The 27304-nt window shown below is 58.5% G+C and overlaps 1 protein-coding gene across 5 annotated transcripts; it reads right to left on the reverse strand.

The window, feature by feature from the left end:
* Positions 1-6065: 6065 nt before the first annotated feature.
* On the reverse strand, positions 6066-26507 carry NR4A1 (nuclear receptor subfamily 4 group A member 1). Of its 5 annotated transcripts, none has more exons than XM_045829412.1 (8): positions 26383-26507; positions 22369-22491; positions 9738-10621; positions 8785-8914; positions 8368-8519; positions 7846-8048; positions 7581-7759; positions 6066-6581 (listed from the first exon to the last, which is right to left on the reverse strand). In XM_045829412.1, exons 3-8 carry the CDS (start codon positions 10617-10619, stop codon positions 6325-6327), a joined length of 1803 nt encoding a protein of 600 aa, XP_045685368.1. In that variant the 5' UTR covers positions 10620-10621; positions 22369-22491; positions 26383-26507; the 3' UTR covers positions 6066-6324. The 5 variants fall into 5 exon arrangements, with proteins under 5 accessions (XP_045685368.1, XP_045685369.1, XP_045685367.1 ...); XM_045829413.1 differs by lacking the exon at positions 26383-26507 and adding an exon at positions 23249-23264; XM_045829411.1 differs by lacking the exons at positions 22369-22491; positions 26383-26507 and adding exons at positions 14210-14327; positions 20349-20571.
* Between the last annotated feature and the right edge of the window lie 797 nt (positions 26508-27304).

Below are 27304 nucleotides of genomic sequence, written 5' to 3' on the forward strand. Positions count from 1 at the left end.
CACGTATCTCCTGTTTGGTTCTGTTTTCCCGGGGAACCCCGACTAAAGTACTTGCCAAGGCCACACAGCTACTCTTTCCTCATTCCGCCAGTCCTTTTACCCATTCTCGTCCCTACTCCAAAACGCACCCTGTCCATGGAGCCTTTCCTGCCTGAGAATGAGGCTGAATCCTCTCACCTCTCTTATCTTGAGCTCAGATGCTGGCCAAGACTTGCCTCCTCTTACCTTTCTGAATCCTTATCAGGTAGTTCTCATGATGCCTCTGTCCTTGGGTCCTATACACATGAGGGTGGTCCTGCCAGGGAAGGCAGGCCTTGGTCAAAATAAAGAGACTATGTGGAATGAATTCTCCCATCCTATGCCACTACCCCTGATGATCAAGATGTAATCATTCATTCATTCATTCATTCATGCCGCACATATATAACTGTCCACATGCTAGTAGGCCCATGTCGTTCCAAGGTGGACAAGTCACAACGCTGGTCCTCTGGGAGTTCAGAGCCTTGCAGAGGAAATGGACCAGGAGACATCCCTGGGCAAGAGAATACAACAAGTGGCATGAAAGAAATGACAGCAGGTTATGCAGGGCCAGAGGGGGCCAGCACGGAGGCCGCAGCTGTCACTCCAGAGAGATGTCTGAGGCCTCGGTGGAAAATGAAGTGTTTGGAGTGAAGAGGAACCGTGCTCTCAGCAAGCTGGGAGGGGACGGGGCACCAGAGGAAAACCAGCACAGCTGCAGAGAACACAGGACCACAGCCTGTGGAGATGGGCAGGAAGGGGTTTCTGGAAGGTGATTCCAGAAAGAAGTAGGGCTACAGTGAATTATTCTGGGGAGGCTTCCCGGGGAAGAGGAAAGAAAAGAGTTGGGGAAAGAGGTCTCACTGAGGACCGAGGGTGCAAACTGAGGGTTCCGAGGCAGGAAAGGGGAGGGCTTCTTGGCCAGAGCCGAGCCACAGCCAGCAGGCGGATGGGCAATTGGCTGAGGCACTCTGAGCCAGGCCTGCAGCAAAGGTCAGTGGAGGGACCTTGGAGGCCCCTTGGAGGGACCTTGAGACCTTGGGAGTAGGCAGCTGGCTGTGCATGATGAGTGTGACCTCGGATGTCCCCACCCATCCTAGTGCACGCCCCAAGGGAGAGCCGATCCCTGAAGCTGGCCCTGCAGGCCACCCCCAGCCATTCCAGAGCTGACCCCTGTGGCGTCACACGGATGACTCAGGCCCCAGCAACAACAATAAGTGGGACTGACGTCAGGCTGGGGGCTCCTGACGGTGACCAGCCTGGCTGGGTGGCCAGCACCCTGCCTGCTGACACTCTCACAAGGCTGGGTCTCAGGGGTGAGGAGGACCAGCTGTCCCCTTCGGACACCTGCCTCCTGGAACCCTGGGCAGGGGCTCCTCGTTCTCCCACCCTTTCTGGGATGTCACTCCCAGCCCTACTCCTCCGAGGCAGAGGAAATGGCTGGGCGGACGAGAGAGTGACAGAGAGCGTGAGAAAGAGGCACCTCCCAGCCCAGCATCACCAGGCAGCCTCTAGACCTGGACTGTCACGTCTGCTGCCAGTTCCCCTGGGGGGCTGGGGGGGTCTGCCCTTCCACGTGGGGGAATGGAGGTGCACCTCTTCTTCTGGGAAGGTCTGTTTGTCCTTCTGGCCAAGATGGGGTGGGGATGAGCCTTTATTTCTGTGTTAGTCCCACAGGGGTAAGAAGTCCTCTCTCCATCCTGCAAAGTCTGTGTGTCTGTTCCTTTGGGAGGCATGTGTGTCTGTTGTTCTTTAGGGCACAGGATTCTGTGTAACCGTTCTTGCAAAAGCAAAGGGCCATTCACCTACCCTTGTCAGAGAGTCTGTCTCCCTCTAGGGGCTGATTCTCTCCCTGGTGGAGCGGCGGACATCTCTGTTGATCCTCATGATATCCCAGTTACATGGGATGGGGTCCAGGTCCCCTGCTTGGGCTCCCCCGGGGTGGGGGGGGCCTTCTCTCTGATGTGCCAGACTAGGAGGGTACCCCGCCTGCCTGGCTTGCAGCCGGACACTGCCTGGCTTGCAGCCAGACACTGCTCCCTGCTAACACAGAGTGCAGCCGGGCAGCTACCCCACCCCCAGCGCTCTGCCCCCTGGCCCAGCCGCCAGTCCCAGTCCCTTCAGCCACGCCTGAGTAGGGGCTGGACAGTGCCAGCTCCTGAGTCAGACCTTGAGGAGACCTCAAGTGGCAGGGGCAGGGTCCGCAGCAGGCAGAGCCAGGGTTGTGGGGAGGATGACTGGAGCATAAGCCCAAAGGCAAGGAGCGAGGGCACGTGGCAGAAGCCAAGGCCAGAGTCTCTGGGGCCCCATAGCCTCCAGGGCAGCTCTGAGTCCTGCTGGGGACCCTGGCATGTGCCCCCCCCCACCTCAGAGTGTCCCTGGCTGTGTGGGGAAGGACATATTGGGGGTGGGGGGAGGGGGCTCTTACTCAGCTCTGCACTAACTACTTCCTGTCCTCACCCCAGGGAGCTGGAGGTTTCAAAGTCCCATCAGCCAGATGCACCCCCTGCTGGAGCCAAGGCAGAGCCTGGAAGAAGCCTGAGCCTGGAGCTGGGGTGGAGGCAGAGGTTCCAGGCAGGGCCTGGCCGATCCAGAGAGGACAGAGCAGCTGCTGGCTGAGCGGTGGGGCTGCAAGGCCAGGCCTGGCCTGGGCTACAGGGCCGATGGACAGAGTCTCACCCCTTCAGCCTTGTCTCCTGAGAAAGCCCAGTGGCCCAGAGTCTTTGCGGCAGTCAAGGGCTTGGTGGGCACTGTGGCTTGTCCAGGTCTAACCTAAAACTTTCTGGGACTCACCAGGCCCAGCTCCACACGACGGGAACCTAGCACTGCCCCCAACACACAGCTGCCTCTTGGCCACAAAAGAACATCACTAGCAACCTACTGACTATCCCGTCACAACGACCTTCAGCCCCTGGCAGGTTCTCTCACAGGTTTCCTTCTGTAGCCACAAAGCTGCCTGCTGCACAGCCCGACACACTGGACATCAGACCCGACCATGTGGCACCGTACAGCTCAAGTCCAGTGTGGAAGTCAGGTTGCCCATGACCTTCAGAAGCTTCTCAGCCGCCTCGAGGCCGACCCTCACCACCTCCCTCCATAACCAAGTCCTAGTGGCTGGAGCCCAGGTGTGGGGCCGCTTCCTCCATCCCAGTCCCCAGGGAAAGGCCATTAGGCACAGACGCCTGGGGTGCACAGCACCCACTCAGACCCTAGACCTCAAAGCTACCACCACCCCCTGCCTGCCTGTCACAGTGGCACCTTAGGGCTAAGGATGGGGCCAGGGCCCCTAGGCACCGGGCCCAGCGTGGGTGGGATGGGGGGGACACAGGAGGCAGGCTTCCTGGGTCTCCGTGTGAAGACAAACAGCAGGCTTTGAGGCCTTGGAAAATCCCGCCTGGGATTCCAGGCCCTGCTAGCGTCACTGCCTTTTGACTATTGTCCCCGTCGGAAACGGGCCCAGCCCCCGGCCAGCCGGGACAGAGCGGCCATTGTGAGGCCCCACCAGGCTCAATGCCCCCTTGTTCGCCCTCCCAGCCCCTAGCAAGGCTTGGAGGCCAGTTCTTCCAGTTGCTCAGTAGAAAGAAAGGGCCTGTCTGCAGGCTCCGGCCCTTGGGCGGGGCAGGGCGGGGCAGGGCGGGGCTGCAGAAATCAGCCCCCTGCCCTGTACCCCAGTAGCTGGAGTTCTGAAAAGGAGCCACCATTCCTGGAGCTTCCTTTATACCTGAGGCCCTGGGCAGGGAGACCTAGTGGCTAGGTACACCTAACTCAGCCACTTACAAGCCAAATGACCTTGGGAAAGTCATTTCCTTTCTCTGACATGAATTCTCCTCTTCTGTAAAAACAATAGCTATTATTATTGGGTGTTTGCTATGTGCTAGGCACTGTTTGAAACACTGCATGCATTCATTCATGTAACCATTTTAGCAAGTTTATGGAATAGGCACAATTATTTTTCGCCATTTACAGATGAAGACACTGAGGCACAGAAAGGAGAAGTCACTTGCCCCAAATTCCACAGCTGTAGCCAAGATTTAAACCCAGGCAGTCTGGTTCCAGAGTCCTTTACCATCTGCCATGAGGTGAGGATAACCACACTTTCCTCACGGAACGATAGCGAGGGCTTGAAATAACTGATACATGAAAAGAACCCAGTGGGCAGTGGAACATAATGTGTGGTAGCCATCATCAGTACTGCGGGGCTGAGAGGTCTCTAGGGGCCAAGATGCTCCACTGCCCACCCCATTCCCCAAGCCTGGCTCCTCCACGGGCACCTGAGTGGTTCCTTCCCTTCCCCAGGAGCTACCCCGTGCTCCACGTCCGTCTGTGCAGGGAAAAGGCAGGTCATGGAGGAGAACGCACAAAGGCAGCAGCACTCAGTCCACACACAGCTGGTGCGAGATTTCCCAGCAACCTCTGCTCCTAACCATGGAATCGCCACCAGACTTACCTCCCCTACAACCCCCCAGGCTGAGGAAAACGACTTCTAGGAGAGCAGCATGGAGTTGAAAGCAGGGCTGAGAACGGAGGCAGATCTCCTGACACCCCGGCCCCCTGCCTAGCCAGGTGCTGCAACAGCAGCTCACTCAGGAGCTCTGGGGAGGGGGCGGGGCGCAGCAGGGACAAGTGTTCGGAGGCCCACACCCGGCAGTCAGTGCGCACAGACACCAGGGCTCCCCCGTCACCACCACGTGGACCATTCAGGAGGCCTGGTGTTGGACTGTCTTCCCAGAACCCGAGCGAGGGCACGTGGCTGGGCCTCCTTGAGGACCCGCAGGCTGACTGGAGCCCTGGGGAAGGCCCTTGACTCTGTCCGACTCCTGCGCAGAGCCCTCTCGTGCTTGACTTCCATCCAACCGGGGCGGCCCTCACCCAGTCGGAGGCCCAGGGGAGGCAGAGACTCACCCAGGAAGTGGCTCCTAGGCCAAGGACCCTATGGGTCGTAAGGAGCACACGTGAGGGGCACCGCCTTCCGGGGCCTCAGGAAGGAAATTGTGCAGCTAGACAGTCACGGAGAGCAGTGAGGGGCGGGATGCTGTACGGCTGCTCCCTCGGGCCCCAGGTGGGGGTCCATCGAGATTCATGTTTCTCAGAAGAGTGGCACCCCCAACCACCTGCAGCCCTAGCACCCGGGTTCTTGGTAAAAGTTCAGATTCACAGACTCACCCCTCACCAAATTCAGGTCTTTGGTGGAGTCTGGAAATCTGCATTCTAAGCCAGCTTGACTAAGCAACTGATGAGGTCTGAGGTTGGAAACCTACCAGAGGGCAGGTAAAGACCTCAGAACAATCCTCTTGCCAAGAAGTCAGGGCCTGCCAGCAACCTGGGACCTGCTGCCAGGGTGCAGGGCACTCGGGGAGGAAGGCTGAAGATGAGGGTGCCCAGAACAGGCTGAGCACCACACCCACACACCCAGATTTCCAGCAGCACCCGAGGCAGGCTGTGCCTCTCCCTGATTTACAGACATGGGAGCCAGATCAGACATCCTTGCCCCAGGTTAGGGCTGCACTGCTCTCATCCCAGCCAGCCTCCACTGCAGGCCCGTCCACAGACAGGAGAGCGGGGGCTTTCTAGGGTCCGAATCTAGTCTGAGTGCTTCTGCCCAACAGGCCCGTGAAGCAGACGCCACTGTTATTCACCGGCCACAGACGGGTGAGCGGAGGCCTGTCAGTTCAGGCTGGTAACTCACGAGGCTTATCCGGGCGCCGCTGTCTCTCGTGTTGTCATGGAGTTGGGGGAGGGGCATGTCGGAGATAGGATCCCAGTTTTAGCTACATGTCTATTTTTTATTCAATATATTAAATATATTAATCAGAAAAGTCACATACTATAAATCCAGGAAAATACACAAATATAAATGTCAGAATCTGTCACGTGTCTTCCTCCTAGAGCGAGGTTATGTACATGTGGAAGGAGGCGGCAGAGAGAGCCAGTATGGAAGAGGCTGGGAAAGGCTGGTGGGGGCCCATCCCTCCCTCTCGACTGCCCCCCCTCAACCTCTTCCTTCCTGTATTTACAGCAACATTTGGCTTATTTACAGCATGGCAGTGTGTGTTAAAAATGGTTTATCTTACAAAAACACGAAGGCCAGGGCTGGGATGGGGGGTTAAGACAAATAGTAGGGGTCTCCCCCAAGAATGCATCCCCCTCCCACAGGGGATGACCTCCCAAAGCAAGTGAGGAGGCGGGTCAGTCTGCAGCTGCAGCCCAGGCAGGGGGTAGTGCTCCGGGAGTCTGAGGACTGTGGGCTCAAGGCACGTGGGGTGGCGTGGGAGTGCGCGTACACAGGCCGCGTGTTCCTGGGCTGGGTCAGAAGGGCAGCGTCTCCATAAAGATCTTGTCGACAATGGGCGGAGGGGGCACCAAGTCCTCCAGCTTGAGGTAGAAGATGCGCTGCAGGCCCTGCGTGCACAGGGTCCGCAGCTCAGGCAGCTTGCCCAGCAGGCGGGACAGGCGGCTGGCCGGCTGGCACTCGCCTGCCACGGCTGAAACGTGCTCCTTCAGGCAGCTGGCGATGCGGTTCTGCAGCTCCTCCACCCGCCGAGGCTCCTGCAGCCCGTGCCGGTCTGTGAGGAAGGCAGAGGATTGACCACCCATCCGAGGACCGGACCTCCCCGAGACCTGGCCTCGCCCGCCTCCGGAACTCCTCCGGCACTTTGCAAAAGCACGCTCACGCACATGAGCCCATCAGAAGTCTAGGAAGGCATTATCCTCATCTTCTCAGGGAGAAACTGAGGCCCAGAGAGATTAAATGACTTGCCCAAGGTTAAAAAAAAAAAGAGTGAAAATCCTAGCCGAGTTTTCTGATGAGGCCAGTGGTTGGTTTGTCTTCCCCCCAAACTGTCCCGAGGAGCCCTGGAGCTGAGCAGAGGTGTCCTGGAGGCCACCTTCAGGGAGAGCTGGCCTCAAACCCACCACTCCCTCCTCTGCCCAGAGAGCCTCAGGGTCTGTCCTATATAGCTGGGTCTCCTGTGAAATTTAAGTAAAAATGGGAAAGGGGAAAATTCGGGTGCTTTACAAAATAAAACAGAGAGTTCTGAAAACCTCCACATTTAATGCCCAGAGCCCACCCTGCATAATTATATTTACATAAAGCGCCCAGCAGGCAGGCACAGTAACCCGTGCTGTTGGAAGTCAGGACACCCCTGGGGGAGCTGGTGACTGGGAGGGACACAAGGAGGGCTTCTGGGGCACTGGTCATGCCTGCGTCTGACGCAGGTGCTGGTTACATGAGGGTCCTTAGCTTGTGCAAATTTATCCTTTGAGCAATTACACAACATAATTCAGTAAGACTTTAAAAAGAAACCACAACCTAGGCCACACACAACACCTACACAGTCTGGACCTTGGGTCAACTGGGATCATTCACAGACTGGCCTGGGCCTTGCGGTCCGATGCAGCTGGGCCCGAACCCCAGTTCTGCCCAGCAGGGTTGCCCTCAGCAAATACTAGCCTCTCTCTGCATCTAGTCACCCTAACTTCACAATGTGGGGGCCGAGGAGTGTCAGACTCCAGTCCACCCAGGGCCCTCGAGTCCTTCCCAACCCACAGGACTGGCCCCTCACCTGTGATGAGGACAAGCGCGGACAGGCAGGCGAAGGCAGGCACGTCGACGACCAGGCCGTGCAGGGACCGAGAGAAGGCCAGAATGCTGTCGATCCAGTCGCCGAAGCCTCGCGTGCACTGCAGCCGGTGCAGCACCAGGCCGGAGCAGAAGATGAGCTTTCCCTCGGCTGGCTTCGACCTGGTGGGGGAGCGGACAGGTGGCGGTCAGGGGGGCTCCCGAGCAGGGCAACGGGGGAGGGGCTGGGCGGAGGGCAGGCAGCTCACCGGTAGGCCAGGCGGAGGATGAAGAGCTCCAGGAAGGCCGACTCCAGCAGCAGGTCCCGGTCGCTTGCGCACAGCTCAGCGAAGCCGGGGATCTTCTCGGCCCACTTGCGGATGACCTCCAGGGACCCCGAGAGCAGGTCGTAGAACTGCCGCACGTCCCCAGCATCCTCCTTCCCAAAGTGAGGCAACGCCAGCTCCTGGAACTGGGGGGCAGCCCAGGGCGGGGGGTCAGGGCGTAGGGCCCTGGACAAGGCCCACCATGCACAGCCACGTCACACCTCAGAGGCCAGACCCCGGGGGTGAGAGAGGACCTGAGATGCTGTCCACCCCGTGCCTGCGGTTCCAAATACCCACGGTGGGGGCTGCTGGAAGGAGCTCATTTTCCTGACTGGGCACCCACCCCAGGGGGTGCATCTTCCCATCTGGTCAGCCCATGGGAGCTCCTCTTTTCTCAGCCTGTCCAGCTGGGGAGGGGCCTTTCCTAAGGTGCACAGGCCCTGGGGGTGGGCTGGCAGGGCTCACCTTGGAGTAATCCAGTTTGGCTGTGCTGGGCCCCGAGTCCAGGTGTGCCCGGACCAGGGAGGTGAGGAGATTGGCTGGGGAGACGTCTGGGGACTGCCTGGGCTTTGAAGGGAGCCGCCCCCGACGTCCCTTTAGGCTGTCTGTCCGGACAACTGCGAAGAGATGGCAGGGGTGAGGAAGGGACGAAGGGACGAAGGGATCCCAGAAAGGGCCTCTCTGTGTTGCACACAGCTGGGAAGCTCCAACGACCTAGAGCCCCTGAGACCTGGGGGTACCCCACAGGGACCACTGCCCACATGGAAGGCAGGTTGACTGGGGGTGGGGTGGAAATATGGTCCAGGCATGCCCCCCACTGCGGCCCACCAGGACGGATGCCGCCACCACCCCATCAGGCCTGCCTCTGTCCCAGCCACCCACCTTCCTTCACCATGCCCACAGCCAGGCACTTCTGGAAGCGGCAGAACTGGCAGCGGTTTCGCCGCCTCTTATCCACAGGGCAGTCCTTGTTAGCCAGGCAGATGTACTTGGCATTTTTCTGCACTGTGCGCTGGAGGGGGGACAACACGGAACAGGCTGTCAGAGCGTGGGGAGGGGGGAGCCCAGGGGAGGGGACCGTCCAGATCCTGCTGCCATCACAGACAAAAGCGCTCTCTGTTCACAGCTATTTTTCTAACATTTGGGTGGCAGGGGAGGGAGCGGTGGAAGGGTGGGGGAAGAAAACGTCTTGGGGACATTGGGGGAGGTTCTGCATCAGGAGGAAGACCCCTGGGACACCAGATTAGGGGCCATGGGCCCCCTGGCAGCCCAGGCACCTGTACTTCTTATGTGCCTGCATCCACCTGTCCCTCCCTTGGGGCAGACGAGCAGGGCCGAGGAGGGGTGGGGGCGGGAGCGCGGACGGGAAGCTAAGCAAGCACCCAGAGCGGGGACAAACCCAGAGCCTGTTCCCAAGTCCACCCCCAGCCCTCAAGCACCAAGCCCTCTTCCCAGCTCCTTTCATCTCATGCCAGGAACACGAGCGCCTGGGCCCCTTCCCACCAGGACCTCGAGTGGGGGAAGGACGGCAGGAGAAAACCCCGAGGCTGGCCACTGGGACGGACCCCCTGGTACCCCTGCAGCCCACACTCTCTGCCCATCGCTCACACCTCCCTCCACTGCACTGTGGTCACACAGCCATGAGTGCCCTAGTACACACATGAAAGGTCCCAGCCCCATGCCACCTCCCAGGGCCCTGAACAGCAGGGCTGCACCTCCCTGGAAGGCAGGACTAGTAGCGAGAACCCAGGGGAGGCTACCACAGACCCCACTGGAGGGGGAGACCAGCCCATCCCCACTCCTCATGAAAAGCCACACCCAGGGCAGCCCAATACCTTGAAGAAGCCCTTGCAACCCTCACAGGTGCGGACACCGTAATGCTGGCACGAAGCATTGTCACCACACACGGCACAGCGGCCCTCGCTTCCACCTGGAGCCCCACTCCGGGACTTAGCTGAGGTCACAGGCATGTTCAGCATCCCTGGGCCATCAAGGCGTGGAGAGGTGGGCACCAGGCCTGGGAAGGCCGTGGGCATGGAATAGCTCTCTCCCTCCATCAGCTGGTGGGTGGCCTGAGAGGGGAACAGCTTCAGGGGGCTCTGAGCCAGGCTGGGGCTGGGGCTGGGGCCGGTGGTGGGGCTGAAGGAAAAGAAGGCTGGCGGCTGGGGCGGGGCAGGAGCCTTGGGCAGCTGCTCTGTCCATGCCCGCAGGCTTTCGTAAGTCTGGCTGGGTGAGAAGGGGCCAAAGGAGCCGTCCCAGGGAGAGAGCTGGGGTGGCTGAAGGCCGGGCGTGGGTGGAGATGGGGCCGAGCAGGGGCTGCCGTAGTAATCAGAGCCGCTGGAGGACAGGGTCTCATCTAGGGGGCCGCTCAGGGTTCCGGGGTAGCAGCCGTACACCTGGAAGTCCTCAAACTTGAAGGAAGCAGAGGCAGGGGAGGTGGCTGAGGATGATGATGTGGAGGAGGCTGAGGAGGAGGCTGAGGAGGATGGCTGGGCTGTTCCCGGAAGCTGGTACAGGAAGGTGTCAAACTCCCCTGTGTAGCCGTCCATGAAGGTACTGAAGCTGGGCAGGGCAGTGGGGGCAGTGGGAGCCGCTTCGGGGCTGGCCAGGTCCATGGCAGGCTTGCTGAGCTCGGAGGTCAGGGGGTCACTTGCCAGGTGGTCATGGGGTCCCGGGCTTGGTGCTGGTGTCCCATATTGGGCTTGGATACAGGGCATCTCTGGAGAGGGAAGACAGCAAGGGGTTGGCAGGGGGCAGGGAATCAGTGAGGAAGGCCTGGAGCCTGACCTCTAAGTCCAGACCCCCGAGCGGCCAGGTGGCAAGAATGCCAACCAGACCTGGGATCCCGAGGTTTCAGGGTCACAGTCCACCACAGAGCCCAGGAATCCTAACCCCCAGCCACAGTACCATCTCAACCTCCTTGTCACAAAAAACTGCTGGGCAAAGGCCCAGTGAGAGTGGGCTCAGTTGGAAGGCCGGCCACACCCAGTCAGTCTGGGAACCCTAGGACCTAGGAAGGCACCCAGCCAGCATTTCTCTGCTGGAAGGGGGTAGGGAGAGCTGTGTTCTTCCAGCCCCTGTCCTCCCTCACCGGGCAAGGCACGGGTGAGGGCTGGGAGAAGGGTGGGTGGGAGAGGCAGCCAGGCTCAGCCCTAGCCCAGTCTCCAGGAACAGATATGCCGTCTCTCCAACCTGACACTCATGGGAACATTCCCAGGCACCACCTAGTCTCTGCAAGCCCCCCTCCCTCCCCTCACGGCACTGAGGAAGAAGGACATCCTGCAATGGAAGAGGAGCTGGGAGTGAAGGCCTCACTGTCTAAGATATTGGCCTAAGCAGCGATGAACCTGCCTCTTCTCCCTAGCCCCACCCTGCATACTGAGCAAAGCCTGAAGATCCCACACACACCCTGGTCCTGCCATCTGGGGGACAGTATCCATTCTGTCCTTGCATGGGACGCTCCCAGGGGCAAAGAGGAAGAGGGCCCAGGCCTCCTCACCCCGTCCCCAGCTCCCCAGTGGGCTGGGCAGCCTGGCTCCAGACCTCGAAAGGCCAGATGCTGAGAAGAGCCTGAGGGGAGGCCAGAGGGAGGAGAGTACAGCCCTTTGGACGTCCAGGAGAATGGACAGTCCCGAGGAGGAATTTCTCTGCTGCCCCCAAAGCATTTTTCTCTGTAATATTTATAGGAGAACTCTTGGAGTGCACCAGAGGACTTGCAGTGGCTCTGCAGGGAGAAGGAGCCTGCTGGTGGGAGGGCAGCGACATCCTGCCACTGCCTGGGTCCCTCCACTGAAGTGTGCTCGGAAAAATTCAGGAGCTCCGACAAAGGGGGCTACACTCCCCACCTGAGGAGCCTGAAGGAGCAGAGCTGGGAACCCTTACGTCCCAGACTGGTCACAAACTAACAGAGAAGAGGCTCTAGAACAGCGTCCCCTCCCATCTCCGTGCCTGGGGTCTGCACGGCCCTAGCCTCACCAGTCAGGGAGGGGTGGTGGGTAAGAAAGCAAGCTGGAACAGAGCACCACAATCAATGGGGACAGTGGGAAGGGGCAAGGGCTGCCACCACCTCCTGGCCAAGAGTCCAAGGAGTCCTCTGGTTCTAGCCTTTCTCCCACCTCCATGGGCTCCTAGCTGGGTTAGCACCACCCCTGACGTAACACTCCCCCAACCAGCCCAGAAAACAGAGCCCCTGGAAGCTCTGGCCCCACCCACCCAGTGGCACCTATCCCCAGGCACACAGCACCGGTGAGAGAGAAGGGTGGCCACCTCTGCCTGCACTAGGAGAGCCTGGACAGGGATGGGTTTGAGGTGGAGGAAAGGCAGCTGCCACGGAGGGCTGGGCGTTCCAGCTTTATTCAAATCCTGTTTCTCCACTTGGACATCCCACATCCGGATCAACCCCCACCAACCTTCCCTCCACCCCCATGCAGGTACTTAATGGCACAAGATACGGACCCACATGGGGGTGGGGACGACTGCACAGTCCCACAGGGAGGAGGAAGAGGCGGGGTTGAAGGAGGGAGGGGGAGAATCCGGCTTCAGGCAGGTCCTGGCAACAATGTGGCTTGCACCTGTTATGCTGAAGCCGCCTCAGGCTTCACCCTACTTGTATGATCCAACAAGCACTATGGGGGGAGACCGGTGACTATATGGGGGTCAAGGAGTGGGGGGTGCCCTCCAGGTAGTAACACAACAGAGACTCCAGTGTTAACAACTGTCATCCAGGGTTTCCACCTCTCTCTTCTCTCTCACACACAGAGGATCCAAACTACAGCTACAACGATCTTCCTTGTGCTTCCAGAGATCCTGCTCCTGCCCCAAGAAGACTCTTTTATTCCAGCATGCAGCAGCGATTCCCCCACGGTTCAGCCACCAATGCTGGCTATTTCCATGGGGAACCAAGAGGTCTCCTAACACAGTCCAGGCAGAAACTTCAGGCTGGATCCCTGCAAACTAAGCCACAGCCTCTAAAGTGTAAAGAAAACTACTAGGGGCATGAGGAAGGGGCTGACAAGCTGGCAGGGAGGAGACCCTTTTGGAAATCCAATCCTGGAAGGAGTCAGATGGATCCCAGCAGCTGAAGCTCTATGTACCTTTCCCCCCAGTGTACTGAGAATCCCATCAGCACCCAAGTCCAGGGCGCCGTGTGCCCAGCTAGGCACCCTGAGAGACTGAACTACAGCCAGCTTCCTACAGAATAAGTCTCGACTCCTGGCGCCAACCCTAACCCCCTGAGGCTTCCACCTTGCACAGACACTCCCCCCTACCCCGTTACCCCGCGATGAGTAGATTCTAATCCAATCTGGGTCCTCATCCCGTTCCAACCGCTCCCCACCCCAACGCCAGAGCTGCATCCTACACCCGCTCTCCTGCATGAATACCCCACAACATCCTTTCTATCCGCGCGTACACCCATCTCCTTCATGCAAAAACCCCTAAAAAACCAGAACAGCTCTGATGAGCTGCACGATCCCCGCGGGGATACCTACCCGGCCGGTTCCTGCTCCCCCTGCCCTGGACCAGCACCCCGAGTTGCAGCCTGATCCCGAGTGCGCTTCAGAAGTCCTTCACACTCCCTCAACTTTCGCAGCCTCCGCCACTGGGGCTCCCCGGCTGAACCGACCCTCTTCTTAAGCGCTCCGTGACGCACGGAGAGGGGCGGGGGCGCTTCTGACGCACGGCCTTCGAGCCCTGGCCATACAAGGGCGCGGGGGGCGGTGCGGTTCCGGCAGGAGGCGGCGCGGGCCGGGGAGCCCGAGGGGGCGGAGCCAGAAGGGGGCCTGGAATGTCTCCGCGGGTGACGCACGCGGGGTTCCATTGACGCAAGGAGCCCGGACTGTTTGATCTATAAATAGTCCCCTCGCGCCCACTGCGCAGGCTAAAAATAGCAGCTCGTGGACTCCTGAGGCACCCCCCGCCGGACTCAGGACCCGGCCCGGGGTCCCCAGGTCCGAAATAACCCGCCAGGGAGGGCCACAGCCCGAGGAGAGGGCGCTCTAGAGCCACGGCCGCAGGGCTTCCCCGACCAGGATCGCCTCATCCTCCAGCTGCTCCCGGGAGCCACGACCGTCCGCACCCGCTCCCTCTGGCTCCCTTGACCTGCTCCGCCTTGCACCCTCCCAAGCCCTTCTTGAAGGCCTGGGACTGGGGCGGGCACTCAGGGACGCACCTGAGGCACCTGCACCCCCACCTCAGCCCCATGCACTTGACCAGTCTTTCCCACCAGGGTCTCCCCAGCAAGTTCTCAGGCTACCCCAAGGCTCAGTTTGAGCCTTATTCTCTCCCCCCACTTTCCTATGCAAAGTACCTTCCAGAGGGCAGGAGTTTGCCAGGCCGAAGACGGGCGGGCCAGTGGGCTCTACTCCACCCGCGGAACTTCATTTTTCACCAGTCCCCTCCACAGTCCCTTCCAGGTTGAGTGAACTCTGGTGGGAAATTACCGAATTTCAGAACCGGGTGGAGCCTGAGAAGTCTTTCAGCATTTGTGCAGACTCTTCCCCATTTTATAAATAAACAGGCTCAGAAATAATGGCACTTGCTCAAGGTCACACAGGAAAGTGGTGGCCCACGGGGGGGGGGGCGGCGGTGATGAAACCCAGGGCCACTGCCTGTATCGCTAGGAGGTCTTTTCCCGCTTTCCCCTGTCCCCAGTAAGGGAGCACCCACACTCCCACCTCACCTCCAACACCTGTGTAAAGAGTAGTTCTGATCTGCCCTGTAGGAGCAGGACAGGCCTTCCAAGGCTATATCAGGGCACAGACCAGCCTGCAGCCACCTGGAACCTTCCCGGGTCTGGCTGTCACCCCTCCACCCCCATTCTGCCCCTAGACTGGGGAGGCCCCACTCCCCCGCCCCCGCTAGGTAAGAGAGGAAGGGAGGGTAATGTTCATAAGAAGAGAGTCATCCCCCTACACGTGGGCGCAAGCGCAGGCACACACACACAGGGGACCCATGCAGCCCCCTTCTCCCCTGCAAGTCAACATGACCAGCGTCTTCTTCCCCTGAGCCCGAACTCACCCACCTCAGTCTCACCTCATCTGGTCATCCTACAGCAATCCCCTCTGCCCTTGTGGCGTTTCCTGCACCTCACATCCACCCTCATCTCCCGTCACAGACTCCACCTGCCTGTGTCTTCAGTGCCCCACCCCCCGCCCTCATTCTGCCCATTCAAGGGTCCTGCCAGCACCTCCAACTCCATCCGTTCCAGACAGCACCTGTCATCTCTGCACTTCCTCCTGTCACCCAGTGTCTGCTCCCGATGCCCCACATGTAACTTTTCATTTTTTTCTTGAAATTCTATTTTGGAACATCTTTTGGATCTCCCATTCCTACTGCCAGCCACAGCCCATGCCTCCCTGGTACCTGAAAGCAGCGGCAGCAGACCCACGGAGTGAGGCCAGTGACCTCCCCTTTTCCGTGCCCTCACCCACTAAGAAAACTGCCCCTTAACCATCTTGTCTCCACTTTCCAAACCCCACTGTCCACCAAGGATGGAGCAGTCTTCAGGTAATGCCGATCTCACTCAGAGATCTGATCAGGACCCGCCAGAACTCCCCCACTGCACTCTCCACATGGACCAGTCTTCAGAGATCTCTGGCTTTTCCCAAGCTATCTTCCGGAGATCCTTGAGGGCCACCTGGGTAAAGGGGAAGCATGGGCAAGATAATGCCAAGGCAACCCATCCAGGATCCCTATCCAGGATCCCCACCCCAAACTTAAGTGGAAGTTTGTTTTTATTTTTCGTCTTGGGTTTTTGCAAAGATTTTGCTTAGGGGAAAAAAAGGATCCAGTGTTAAAAAAAAAAACAAAAAAAGGCTTGAACCACCAATATACTTCCTGTTCTCCCATTTTGCAGATTAGGACACAAGGGCTCCCAGAGGAGCTGCACCCTGCTCAGGCCCACAGAGCAAGTCTGGGCTGGTGAAACTAGGCTTGCCACCCAGCCCCCCATCCCACCCAGGGATGCACCCCTCCACCCAACAGGGCCTTCCTCAAAAGATAAAAATAATTTTAACATGTCAGCAAAAGATGATTCGCCAGATCAGCATTCTTCTCTCCATCCCCCACCACACAAACAGGTGTGTTAGCTGTGGCGTGACCTGTGTGCGCTCAAGCCCAGCCTTACCAGTTCTCTGAGAGCTGAGCCAGCCTGGAGCCCTAGCACCTGCCTTTTCTCCCCAACTTTCCATCTGTAAAAAGCAGCACAGGCCATCCCTCCTTGCCCTGGGGAGGCCCACCCAGGAGGCCCACCCAGGATCCCCAGGGAACTCAAATGTGCTGAGGAGCTGTCCAGAACCCTGGCCTAAATCTCCACATCTCAGCACTAGCCTCCAAATCTGTGTCTGCAGCCCAGGCCCCCCCTTCCCTGGCTGTTGCCAGTTTGGAGGCTGCGGCGGTCTTGCTGTTGCAAAGGCAGAGGGGAGGGGAGGCAAGCGCACCTGCCACTTGGCCATGCTTGTGGAGGTGGAGGATGCTGGAAGGACTGAATACACTACACTCTGAAAACAGGAGAAAAAGGCAGAGTCCCTCTGTGGGAGCACACCCAGGGCCACCCATTAGGCACCTATGTGGACGGTCTAACCTAAGACAGTGGAGAGAGAGGTGAGAGGGGTCTGAGGGCCCTGGGCCTTATCCCTGCTGGCCAATGCCCTCCAGGGAGGGTGGGCTGGAGGGTGGGCTGGAGCTCTGACCCGGGATGGCATCCGGCGAAGCAGGACTGCGGGGAAAGGCGTACTTGATGCAGACCTCGGGAGGCCTAGAGTGTCCGCTGTTCCCAGACAGGACCCTTCCCCCTTTAAGAAGTCTAGTCTTCAAGAGCAAAATAGCTCCCGGGAGTGGGGGCTGGGTGGGGGACAGGTAATGATGAAGCAGGTAATGATGGGAGAGGTATCTAAAACTAGAGGGGAGAACTGGAAGGTAAGGAAGGGCCGTGATAACACAGGAAGCGCAGGGATGGAAGAGGTCGAGTTGAAGACCAGACAGCCACCCATGTCGAGCTCCCACGGCAGGCCTGACCCACCCATCTACCCTCGTAACCCTCCCCCCTCCCTCCCCCCATCTACGGGCCTTGGGCTAACCCTTCCCACCACCCGCTGGGCATATCTCTCCTCTTCCTTCTAACCCTGCTGATCCCCCAAGACCTCAGCTCACATGCCAACCTCCAGGACCAGCCTAACTTCATAATAAGCCCATCCTCACCGGGAGTTGGGGGCATGGGGAATACCAGTCAAGGGTCAGCCCAGGGCACTTCACACAGATTCTTCCACTTAACCCACTCCCCAGCCTTCTGGGATTGAATTCTGGACCCCACTTTACAAATGAAGAGATGGAGGTTTGGGAGCAGGACTCAAGCTCAGCTCCCCCAGCTCTCAGCTCTGTGCCGGACCCAGGGCCCCCGTCGTTCTTCCAAGGGCACCGCAGAACCAGGCGCACAGCACGGCCTGTAAGCGGGAAACAGCAGCGGCTGTGAGAGGTCTTTGAAAGGACTGGCAGCGCTCCGGTCCACACTCTGCAGACGGCCACCGTGTGTGCTCACTCTGGAAAACTCGTCCAACTACCCTTTAAAATATCACACCGACCATTCACACACTTTTCTGTATATCTGTTATACTTTCAAAATATACATTTAATTAAAAAATAGCCACGCCTCAATGACAGCGATATACATATATGCAAATGGTGCAGATGCCACTGGAATTTACTGAGTACAAACTCATTCAAGCGTGTGTTCCTGAAATCACAGAGAAACAGTGGCTGTTTCTCATTATTTACTTGCTCCCTCCATACATACTCAGTACACAACTCTGAGTGAGGAGAGGCCATACTATCTGACATTAGAAAAGGGTCTTCGCACGCTATGTTTTCTGTCAACATACTGTGTTTTCTGAACAACTCAGTCAGCCCTTGCCCCTCCTAGTCACGTCTTATGGGTCCTTCCCATGTGTCCGACCACATCCCGTCCCCACCAATGTGTGAACGTGAGGGCAAAACCCTGTCTCCCTCACCACCTTGGCAGGGGGACCCCTCATACATCCTCAACAGTAAGTAGCCCAGGGCCACCCCAAATGTTCCCCAGCCAAGAGGGAGGGTGTGGACCTGGGTGAATAGGGCATGGAGGAAGTGGAACTGCACAGCCCCTTTCCCACAACGTCCCTGAGCCTCGGGCCGGCCCCCTCCGCTGCTGGGCAGAGAGGGCAGGAACTTGCCCTACTTTCACCAAGACCATCCCCACCCACAGGCCTCCACACCCTTCCCTGGGGTGGGCAGAGGGAGTGAGCTTTGCATCCTCTCTCTGAGAAGTGGCCAGGGAGCTTCCCCTCCTCAGCCCCAGGACCTACCACCTGCGCTGACCTGGCCACTTCCTTTTCCTGCCCTGGCAGTGGGCACAGGGATCTGTGCTGGGGGTGGGGACATGCTGCCTACTGCCCCAAGGGGCTTCCCAGGGACAGCTCTGAGAACTGAGGGTACAGAGCAAGGTCCAGGCCACTGGCTCTGACCTCCGGGCCCTGGCCCAGGCCCTGCCACGACCACGCCTCTCTCCCCAGCCCCAGGCAGGGGCACTAGACAGAGGAGCTCTCAGAGGCATCTGTGACCAGGAGCCAGCAAACCTGGTGTGCGATCTGGGGCCAGTCCCTTGCCTTCTCCAAGGCTGTTTCCTCATCTGTCCAATGCAGACAATGTCACAGGTCCCAGTGCTGTGAGAATTCGATCTGCTGCCCTGACTGATATGGCTTGGTGGGCTGGGCATTGTCCTGCAAACAAGGGGTCACAGGTTGATTCCCAGTCGGGGCATACGCCTGGCTTGCGGGCCAGGTTCCTGGCTGAGGGCGTGTAGGAGACAGCTGGCTGATCCATGTTTCTCTCGTACTTCGATGTACTCTCCCTCTCTTTCTCCTTCCCTTCCCCTCTCTCTAAAAGTAAATAAATAAAATCTCCAAAAAAAAAAAAAGAATTCAATCTGCTAACAGAAGCGGGAGGCTCCACAGTGAAATGGAGCAGTGGCTGGGGGCAGGGACCCTGGGGACCCTGGGGACCCGCAGCAGGATCCTAGGACGTGCAGGGAAAGCAGACACCAACTAAGGAGCCAGTGGCCACCTTCTTCAAGAACTGGAGGAAAAAAGCAACCCCATCTCCATCTCTCCCTCTCCAGGGCTTCAGGGAAAGGAAGTGAGAGTGTGCCCACAGATGTGGCTCCACCCAGCACCAGAAAATTCCAGACTCCGTGTGCAGCAAGTGTTCAATTAATACCCTGAAGGAAGCCAGTTAATTAAGGAGGGCAGGCCTCTCTCCACAGAAGTCATCTTCAGTTCAGTGATTTCTCGACCCCCACTCCCTTCTCAGGCCAGAAGGAATTAACACACAGTGCAAAGGAATAAGACTAGACTTCAGGAAGAACAGCCAGAGCTGGGAACCCAGATGAGACCATGGAGTTCCTCTGGGAAAGGTCTGCCCACACCTCGTTTGCTCCCTCCTCCAACCTCTTCTCTGCCTGACCATCTGTTCAGCTCCTGGCCAGCTCCTCTCCCCTCCACCCCCCTCCCCACCAGGGTCTCCCACTGCTGCCACCCTGCAGGACATCAAGGCCCACCAAATTCCCCTGCCCCTGCCCAGGGTCTCCACCCAGCCACCTTGGGCAAAATTTCAAATTCCAAAATAAAAACCCTGTGATAATGAGCCCCAGCCGGAAAGACTGATGCATTTTCCTATTGTTAAAGTATTTTTAGTCACAGGCTCTGGATTCGTTTAGAGACTCACGTTCAGAAAGGGAAAAAGTTTTTTTTGTTTGTTTTTTTTTTCAAGAACTGAAAAGGAGCGCACAGGAGCCTCCCACGTAAGGAGCTGCCGCTTATTCCAGGCCAGGCCCAAGCCCCTGGCCCGGGGCCTGGGGAGCATGTTTGTGGCGGGCTGGCTGGCAGACCTGCCAGGCCTCACTCCAGCTCTGCTTCTCAGGCACCAGGACCAGCTGGGAAGCCGGGCAAGAAGAGCAGGGCCAGGCTGGAGGGCTCAGGGAAGCCGAGCCCAGGGGTCTGCCTCCTAGTCCCAACCAGCTGGGGAACCCGGGGACCCTCCTCCAGAACCTGTGCTGAAGTGCCCTGATCGACACCTGGCTCACTCCAGTGTCCCTCCCCAGCCTGGGCACACCAGTGCCTCACCCATGCCCGGCCAACAGAAGAGGAGGCTCGAGACCCTGTTGGAAATCCCCGAGGGAGCAGAAAAAGGGCATCACACCTCTGGTTCTCGATCACGAAGTGCTCCCAGGTCCCACTCCCATCATGCAACTGTCGTCAAGCCCCTACCTCTCGTTCCTCAGGATGTTGGCCACCCTTCTCCCTCCTCCTCCCCCACTCCTCTCAAGGTTAAAGAAACCACAAAGCAGACAGTCACAATGGAAAAAGGTCCCAATAGTCCAGCTCTTATGCCTCAGTTTCCCCATTCTTAAGACTCACCAGCTTCCTCCTCACAATCTGCTTTGGCTCACAGACCCCGGACAGCTGCACCAAGGGAGAATCCCAGGACTGGATGCAGGCTCTTCCCGGCAGCCTTGGGGAGCTCCGAGGGAAGAGACGTGACTGCCCGGTCAGCCTGTCCTGCCCAGCCGAGGCCGCACACCAGCTGAACAGGCTCAGGACAGGCAGCTCTCCCCAAGCCAGCATGTCCTGCTCTGTTTATATAGCAGAAATCGGAGCCGGCCTCTGGGGACAGGGGGAGCTGCTTCAGGGCCCTCTTGGCTAAAGCCCGACTTTGGCCCAGGTCAGCAAGAGCCCAAAATAGTCAACTGACGGGAGCCCTGGGTGTGCGTGACGCTGGACCCATGCCCGGGCCTGGCAGACAGGTGCCACGTCACAAGACCAGCAGCCCTTGCACTCACGGGGCCCCAGCTGGCAGCCCCTCGGGGTGGCCTTGGCAGCGTATCTGGCATGAGTTCCATCCAATCACCCAGACAACAAGGTGAACACAAAAAAATTCTGCCAGGGGGGCTGCTGTGGACCCAGAAGGAAGGCTGGGAGCTCAGGACTCGGGTTCGAGCTGCGGGCAGAGGTGGGGCCGACGGAGAGAAGGTGCCTGGCCCACTGCTGCCCTCTTCACTCACGTGCTCCCCGAGTCATGATCTCCGGCTGACCGGGGACACCTGCCTCTCCCACTTACAGTGATTCCTCTTCCTGGCCCCAGCCCAAGGCTGGTGGCACAGAGCCTGCCGCCAGCGTGAGGCCAGGTGCACACCCAGGACAGCCCCTGGGAGAGGAGGCCCTGCTTCCCAGGGCTTTCTCTCTTCCCATCCAGGCTTGGGCTGGACATCCACCCTCCCCCTCTCAGCCCCTTCTCTAGGGCGCTCGGCACCCTGAATGCCAACTCCCCAGGGGCAACAGTGTTGTGGGGGCTAGGGGAGATACTGAGCAGCTGTGGCTCCACCAAAGATCTCTCAAGGCCAGAGGAGGGAGGGCTACTGCTCAGAAACAGCCCTCTGTTCTGGGGACGGCACAGGGTCCCTGTCGGGGGTGCCAGCTGGACTCCAGCCCCTCAGGTAAACACGGTAACCAGGACGATGGCGTCCTGGGCCCCTCCCAGCATCTCAGGTCCCCAGAGGAAGGGCTGGTGGAAACCCCATCCCCACCTCTCACTCGCAGATCAGCCGTGCCTTCTCGGGACGGGAAGCAGGCTCAGACAAGAAGGTGTGTCCTCCCCAGCAGATCAGGCCGCTGTGCTTGCCTGGAATCCGGGAGACCTGATCTAAACTTGGCTCTGCACGTCCTCACTGTGGGGCCTTGAAAAGTCACTTCTCCCCTCTGTAACTCAGTTTCTTTGCCCATAAGGAGGGGAGGTGAGCTAGACGGCCAAGGAAACCTCTGGCCATGTCCAGAAGACTGGTATTTTCCCTCGCAGGAATGCCCCATGAATAGTGGAGGGTCTCTCCCCGCCCCTGGTTAGCAAGACCCTCCTCATCACAAAGGCACCTCCCCACACCAGACCTCACAGGACCTTCAGGGCTGCCATAGTGGGGAGGTGGCGTCAGCACCCTTTCGGGGAGGAATGGGGTAATCCCCACCTTCCCTGCATGCACTCCCCTGGTGCGGTGTCTGTACCCTAGAAACAAGCCAGCTTCCCATCCCCCACTATGCTCCCAGCCTGGCCTTGAACTACCCAACCCTGCCCCATTAGCCTCCTGAAACTAGGCACATGTTGCCTTGGGAGCAGCTCTCACCCCCACCCCCCACCATCACCCTTGTCACCGACCCAGGGAGCCCCTCCTCCACCTGTCCTGCTAAGCAAATGAGGCTTCCCCCTTCCCCACCCCCACCTGACCCCCACCACTGTGCTGAGCAGCGGCACCTCGCCTGCCGCCTCTGTAGGGATTCCCCTTCACCCCCCAAACCACATCCACTGCAGGCAGCTCCACACCCACCTCTGCCCCCCACCCCAGCTGCGAGGGGCCCCAGGGTGTACAAAGGACAACGGCAGAGCACTTACCACCCTAGATGAACGGCCAGACCTTGGAAAACACTCAAGCCATCCTCTGGGCCTTCGGGGCCTGGCAAAAGAAGCCGGGACACCAGGGAGGGGCCAGGACTGGCTTCTGTCCATGGTGGAGGCCTGCAGAAGGGGAGTCAGTGTGACTGAGGAGAAACCAGCCAGCAGGGACATTCCCTAGAGACAGCACAAGCCGTAAACACAGCTGTGGGAACAGGGGCAGGACCCAGGCTACCGGGGGACACAAGCTAGCCCAAGGCGGGGCGTCACAGCCTGGGTCCCATGCCCCTGACAAACACTCTTGGGGGTGTGGGTTGTGACCAGGAGACGCTGACAGCATCTGGGGCATCTCAGGGCCATGGAGACACATGGACACACCCAGCCCCCTGGCCTTGTACCCTACTCTGGGGTAAGGGCGCCTCAGTCCAGCTTTCAGCCCCTGATGTGCACAAAGGAACATCTTGTACGCAGAGAAAAGAGAACTACTGTGAAGAGAGAGCGGAACACCCTTCTTTCCTGACCCCCAAGGTGGCCCCCAAAGCCTCAGAGGCCCCACAGGGCAGGGGCTCTGTACCCCCTTCTCCTGCCAGCCCAGCCTTCTAACCAGAGCATTGGGGACTCTCAGGAACATTCTGTGAAGGGACTCCAGTCCCAAAATGGGACGGCCCAGCTCAGAGTAGAGAACTTAAAAGCAGGATGTGCTAGATCCCAGACTGCCTAGGTTCAAGTCCTGGCCTCGTCACCTGTAACCTTGGGCAATTTACAGAACCTCTTTCCTCTACCTCACTTCCCTGATCTGTGAAAATGACAGCCTATAACTGACATCTCTAAAATTTACAACCACAGGGTTTCTATCAGGCTTGAAACGAGTTATGCATACCGGGCTTAGAACAGTGCTGGACACACAGATGTGACGTCAGTTTGAAGAGAAATTAAATGTGGACACATCAAACCTAACTCCAGGCCCTGGTTCCAAGCCGCTCTGGGCACCTGGCCTCTCCTTCTGGAGCCAACCGTGTGCGTACCCCTCCAGCCTCTTCAAGCTCTCCCCACTGACCCCACTGGCACAAAGCCCCCTTCAGCCAGCGCACCTTAGTCCCACATGTCTCCTCCCCCTTTCCCACCCTTATTCAGCCCTCTCCTCTCTTGACTGGGCCCCAGAGGGCAGGACCAGCCAAGGCCTGGCCTGCTCCAGTAATCAGGCTGCCTTCAGGCCATGGTGAGGCCTGGGAAAAGAGAAGTAGATGTGGCCATGATAGGAGGCAGAGGGAGTAAGGAGGAGGGCCCCAGACGGTGAGTGATGGGGTTCCTCCGCCCTCCTGACTTCTGCCCCAACGTCCTCAGCAAAGGGAGCTCCTCTGGCCCAGAGTGCACAGGCTCTCCTCCTACAGAGCCGAAGCTCCCCCATTCCTGAGAGTGTAACGGGAGGAGAGAGGGGAGGCCGAGGGAAAGGAGGAAGGGAGGGCATCCTGGAGCGTCTGGAGGCTTTCCAACCCCAACAGAAGGCAAAGTCAGACTGCAACCCTGCCCCAGCCCACAGGCTACACCTGTTTCCAGGAGTGGCATCATCATCTCCCGCACCTCAGAAACAGGGCTGCAGTCAGGCCCTGGGCCCCCTTCCCTTCTCTCGCTGCCGCCCCACAGCTGAGGAGGAAGGGTGCGGAGGGACAAACTCTTCCTACCAGTCAGACCCCACCTGAGTGCCCAGGTCATCCCCACCTTTGTATGAGAACAGGGGCCAGAGTCGGGGACCCAGTGGTGCCCAGGAAGTGATTCCTAACATCTTAGGGCAGGTGCCTGACCCCTGCTCCTATCGCAGATCAAAGTCCTCTCTTCCACAGTCATTCCATAAATATTTACTGGGAGTCTAACGTGAGCCTAGCAGTGAGCCATGAATGGTAGGAGACCCAAGAAGGAGCAAGCCAAGTCCCTGGGCCCCACAAGGCTACAGTGGGGAATGAATCAAGGTCAATTACAATCAGCACTGTGCAGACGGCAAACCAATGGCTCGAGTGAGCTTGGAGGAGGAAAGAGTGATACCCCCCAAATGGGGTGGGAGCATCAGGCCAGACACCAGTACCCAGCTCCTGCTCCCCGTCCTCACTGTATCCAGCTACGTGGGCTTTCTGTCCCCACGCGGGGTCTGTGCGCTGGCTGTTCCCTCTGTCAGGAAGTCATTGCCCTGGATGTCTGCATAGCTAACTCCTGTCATTAGTCAGGTTTCCATTCTCATTTCCTTGGAGAGCCTCCACCCTCACCCTACCACACTGACCTATTTTTATTACCTCCACAGGACGGATGCTGTTCACTTGTCCACTTGTCTCTCTCAATTACTGCAGTGTGCAGTCTCTGAAACAGAGTTCAGCACTAGCAAGTGCTTAGTAAGTATTCGTGGAATGGGGGGACGGGGACTCATACATATCTGCACTGGAACCGGTCTGGGAGGAGGATCAGCAAGCTGCTTGGAAGCAAGTGGGAAGGACATTGTAGCTAAGGAGCTGTCCCTTCCATTTGGGGGCAGATTAAAAATCTGCAGATTCTTTCCTATTCTGAGTCACAAACCTGATTTTAAGAGCCCACAGCTCTGGGTCCCAGCTGCTTCTCCTTCCTAAAGTATTTGGGTCTTTTCTTAGCTAAACTCCCCCTTGCAACAGGATGTGACTGCAGACCCTCTGGAGCCCTGCTGACCTCCTAGGCAAAAGCTCTGCATTGGCCAATGTCCTGACCCAGAAGTGGGCATATTACTATACCAAACTATAACAACAGCAACAGATATATATGTTGAAGACCATTTGCTAGGTTCATTACTAAGCACTTTACATGCATTTTCTCATTTCAGCTTCAAAACACCATGAGGAAGGGATGATTATTATGAACACTTTACCAATAAGGAAACTAAGGCACAGAAATGTTAAGCCCCTTGCACAAGGCCACATAGCTAGGAAGCAGCAAAGCTGGAATTAGAACCCAGGGAGCCCAACCAGGAGGCCCAGGGCCAAGCATTCTGCTTCCCCCTTGGATCTGTTCAGTGGGCAAGGGTCTCTGCAGAGAGCAGTTTCACAGCCAACCCCAGATAGCAAGTGGGAAGCTCCAGGTCCCGGGCTGCTGGGCATCTCAACCAGGCTCTAGTCCTGAATTCCTGACCTAATTTTCTTAACTTCAGCACAGGCCTGAACATTTACTATCAGTCACATTCATCTTGTTAGTCTTGGTTCATCCTTCTGCCCGGTTGCCATCATCTGGAATCTTGATTTTATCCTACTGTACAGTTGTCATTCCTCTCCACTCTACATCATTACCAGGAACCAGCTGGCTTTCCTTTTAAGTCTTCCTCCAAGTCACTGATCTAACCATTCATTTGGAGTGGGTCTAGGACAAGCAAAGCCCTGTGCTCACCACTGAGGCCCCCGTCCCGGCTGTTGTCAGCCCCGGAATCTATAAGCACCCTTTAGGGTGGAACTGCTGTGAACCCACCTACCTCTGCCTAGCCGTTATTTTCCCAGTATTCTCCTAAAATTAGCCCCAAACCCAAATTAATACATAACTGTAAAGCATTGTAAATGACACCTCTGCAGCATGTCTAATCCCAGGTCTGCTCCTGACTCGAGACCCTCTCTGGCCTTGGTTTCTCCACTCGGTCCCACGAAGGAGTTGCAACGGGCAATCCTAGTCTGTCCCAGCGACGTCCTGGCAACCGAGCTCCCGAGCTCCTGGAACCCGTTCCCCGAAGCCAGAGGGGAAAAGGAAGGAATTTCTCCGGCCTGGCCACCTCCAGCACCCCTCGCGGGCCAAACCCCACCCTTGGCGAGCCAGGGAGAGAAAACGTTGGCTGCCGCAGCTGGGAGCTGAGTCGGAGCTAGCAGGTTCCGCTGGCAATCCAGTCCCTACCCTCACGCTCCCCGGCTTCCAAGCAGGACTCCCGGCGTAGCCCCAGCCCACCCCAGCGCATCCTCAAGACTCTCTTCCCAGGCCTCTCGGGGACCAAATGACCTCCTCTCCACCCGGCCCCCTCACCTGGCCTGGCGAGCTTGGCTCGCATCTCCACCCCACGCCTTCCGGGCTCGCACACCAGCCGCCTGGGTGGCAGCTCCGAACCGCAGGGGTGCACATGCCCAAGGGTCGCGGACGCCACGCGAGGCCCCAAGCAGTTCCGCCGCCGCCTGGAGCTTCAGCCGCCGCGCCCCACCCCGCGCCCCCAGGAAGCCCCCCACCCTAAAGTTCCGGCCTCAGAGGCGTCCTCACCCCACTCCACCCCTCCCCGCGCCCCCGCGGCCGCCGGCGCCTCTGTCCCAGCCCGGGGTGCGCCTCCCCCGGCAGGCGGGCAGGGACCGTGACGCGCGCTCATTGACGTCTCCGGAATCCCGGCTGCGGCGGCCGACGCAGCCTCATCAATGGGGCTAAAAATAGAGGCGCCCGGAATAGTCGCGAACGCCCCGCCCCGCGTCCCCCCATCCCCAACACACGCGCTGAACACCCGGTTACATAATCCGCCCCGCCGCAAGCTGGGCTGGGGGGTGCTGTTTTTCAGGCGAGGGTTCTGTGCTCTTGCTAACACCATCTGAGGCAGCAAACTTGTAGCTAACGTATAAATTTACCCGGGGCTTCCCCCGAGGAAGAGGTGGAAAAAGTGAGGCCCAGAGAGGCTTAGCAGCAGCATAAAATCACACAGCAATTAAACTGGCTTGAGAGGATAGGGAAAAGACTCTCTGAGGCCTGGGCACACTCATAACATTGCTTGGCCTGCATGCCACCCAAAGGGCAATGAACCTAGCTAGCAGGGTGCCCAGGGAGGTGGTTAAGCCCTAGGACCCAGGGCAATCAGCCAGAAGGCAATTTCTTACATAAAGAAATGGACTTCTTGAGAGGGTAAAATTTCTTCTGAAGAGAAGAATTCCCAGAGAATAGAGTGTGCAGGCAGGGGCAAGACCCCCAGGGG

The sequence above is a fragment of the Phyllostomus hastatus genome, unplaced genomic scaffold (genome assembly GCF_019186645.2).
Source record: "Phyllostomus hastatus isolate PE091 unplaced genomic scaffold, TTU_PhHast_1.1 phas_scaffold_93, whole genome shotgun sequence".
Taxonomy (NCBI): domain Eukaryota; kingdom Metazoa; phylum Chordata; class Mammalia; order Chiroptera; family Phyllostomidae; genus Phyllostomus; species Phyllostomus hastatus.

Bases quoted from the DNA above. Each gene is read 5' to 3' on its own strand.
- NR4A1 (XM_045829412.1), bottom strand. From the start codon at position 10,619: ATGCCCTGTATCCAAGCCCAATATGGGACACCAGCACCAAGCCCGGGA. The intron at 7,760-7,845 runs GTGAGCTGCCTG...CTCCCCCACCAG, and splicing joins ATCCTCCGCCTGGCCTACCG to GTCGAAGCCAGCCGAGGGAA. The intron at 6,582-7,580 runs GTGAGGGGCCAG...CCTTCCTCACAG, and splicing joins CGCGCTTGTCCTCATCACAG to ACCGGCACGGGCTGCAGGAG.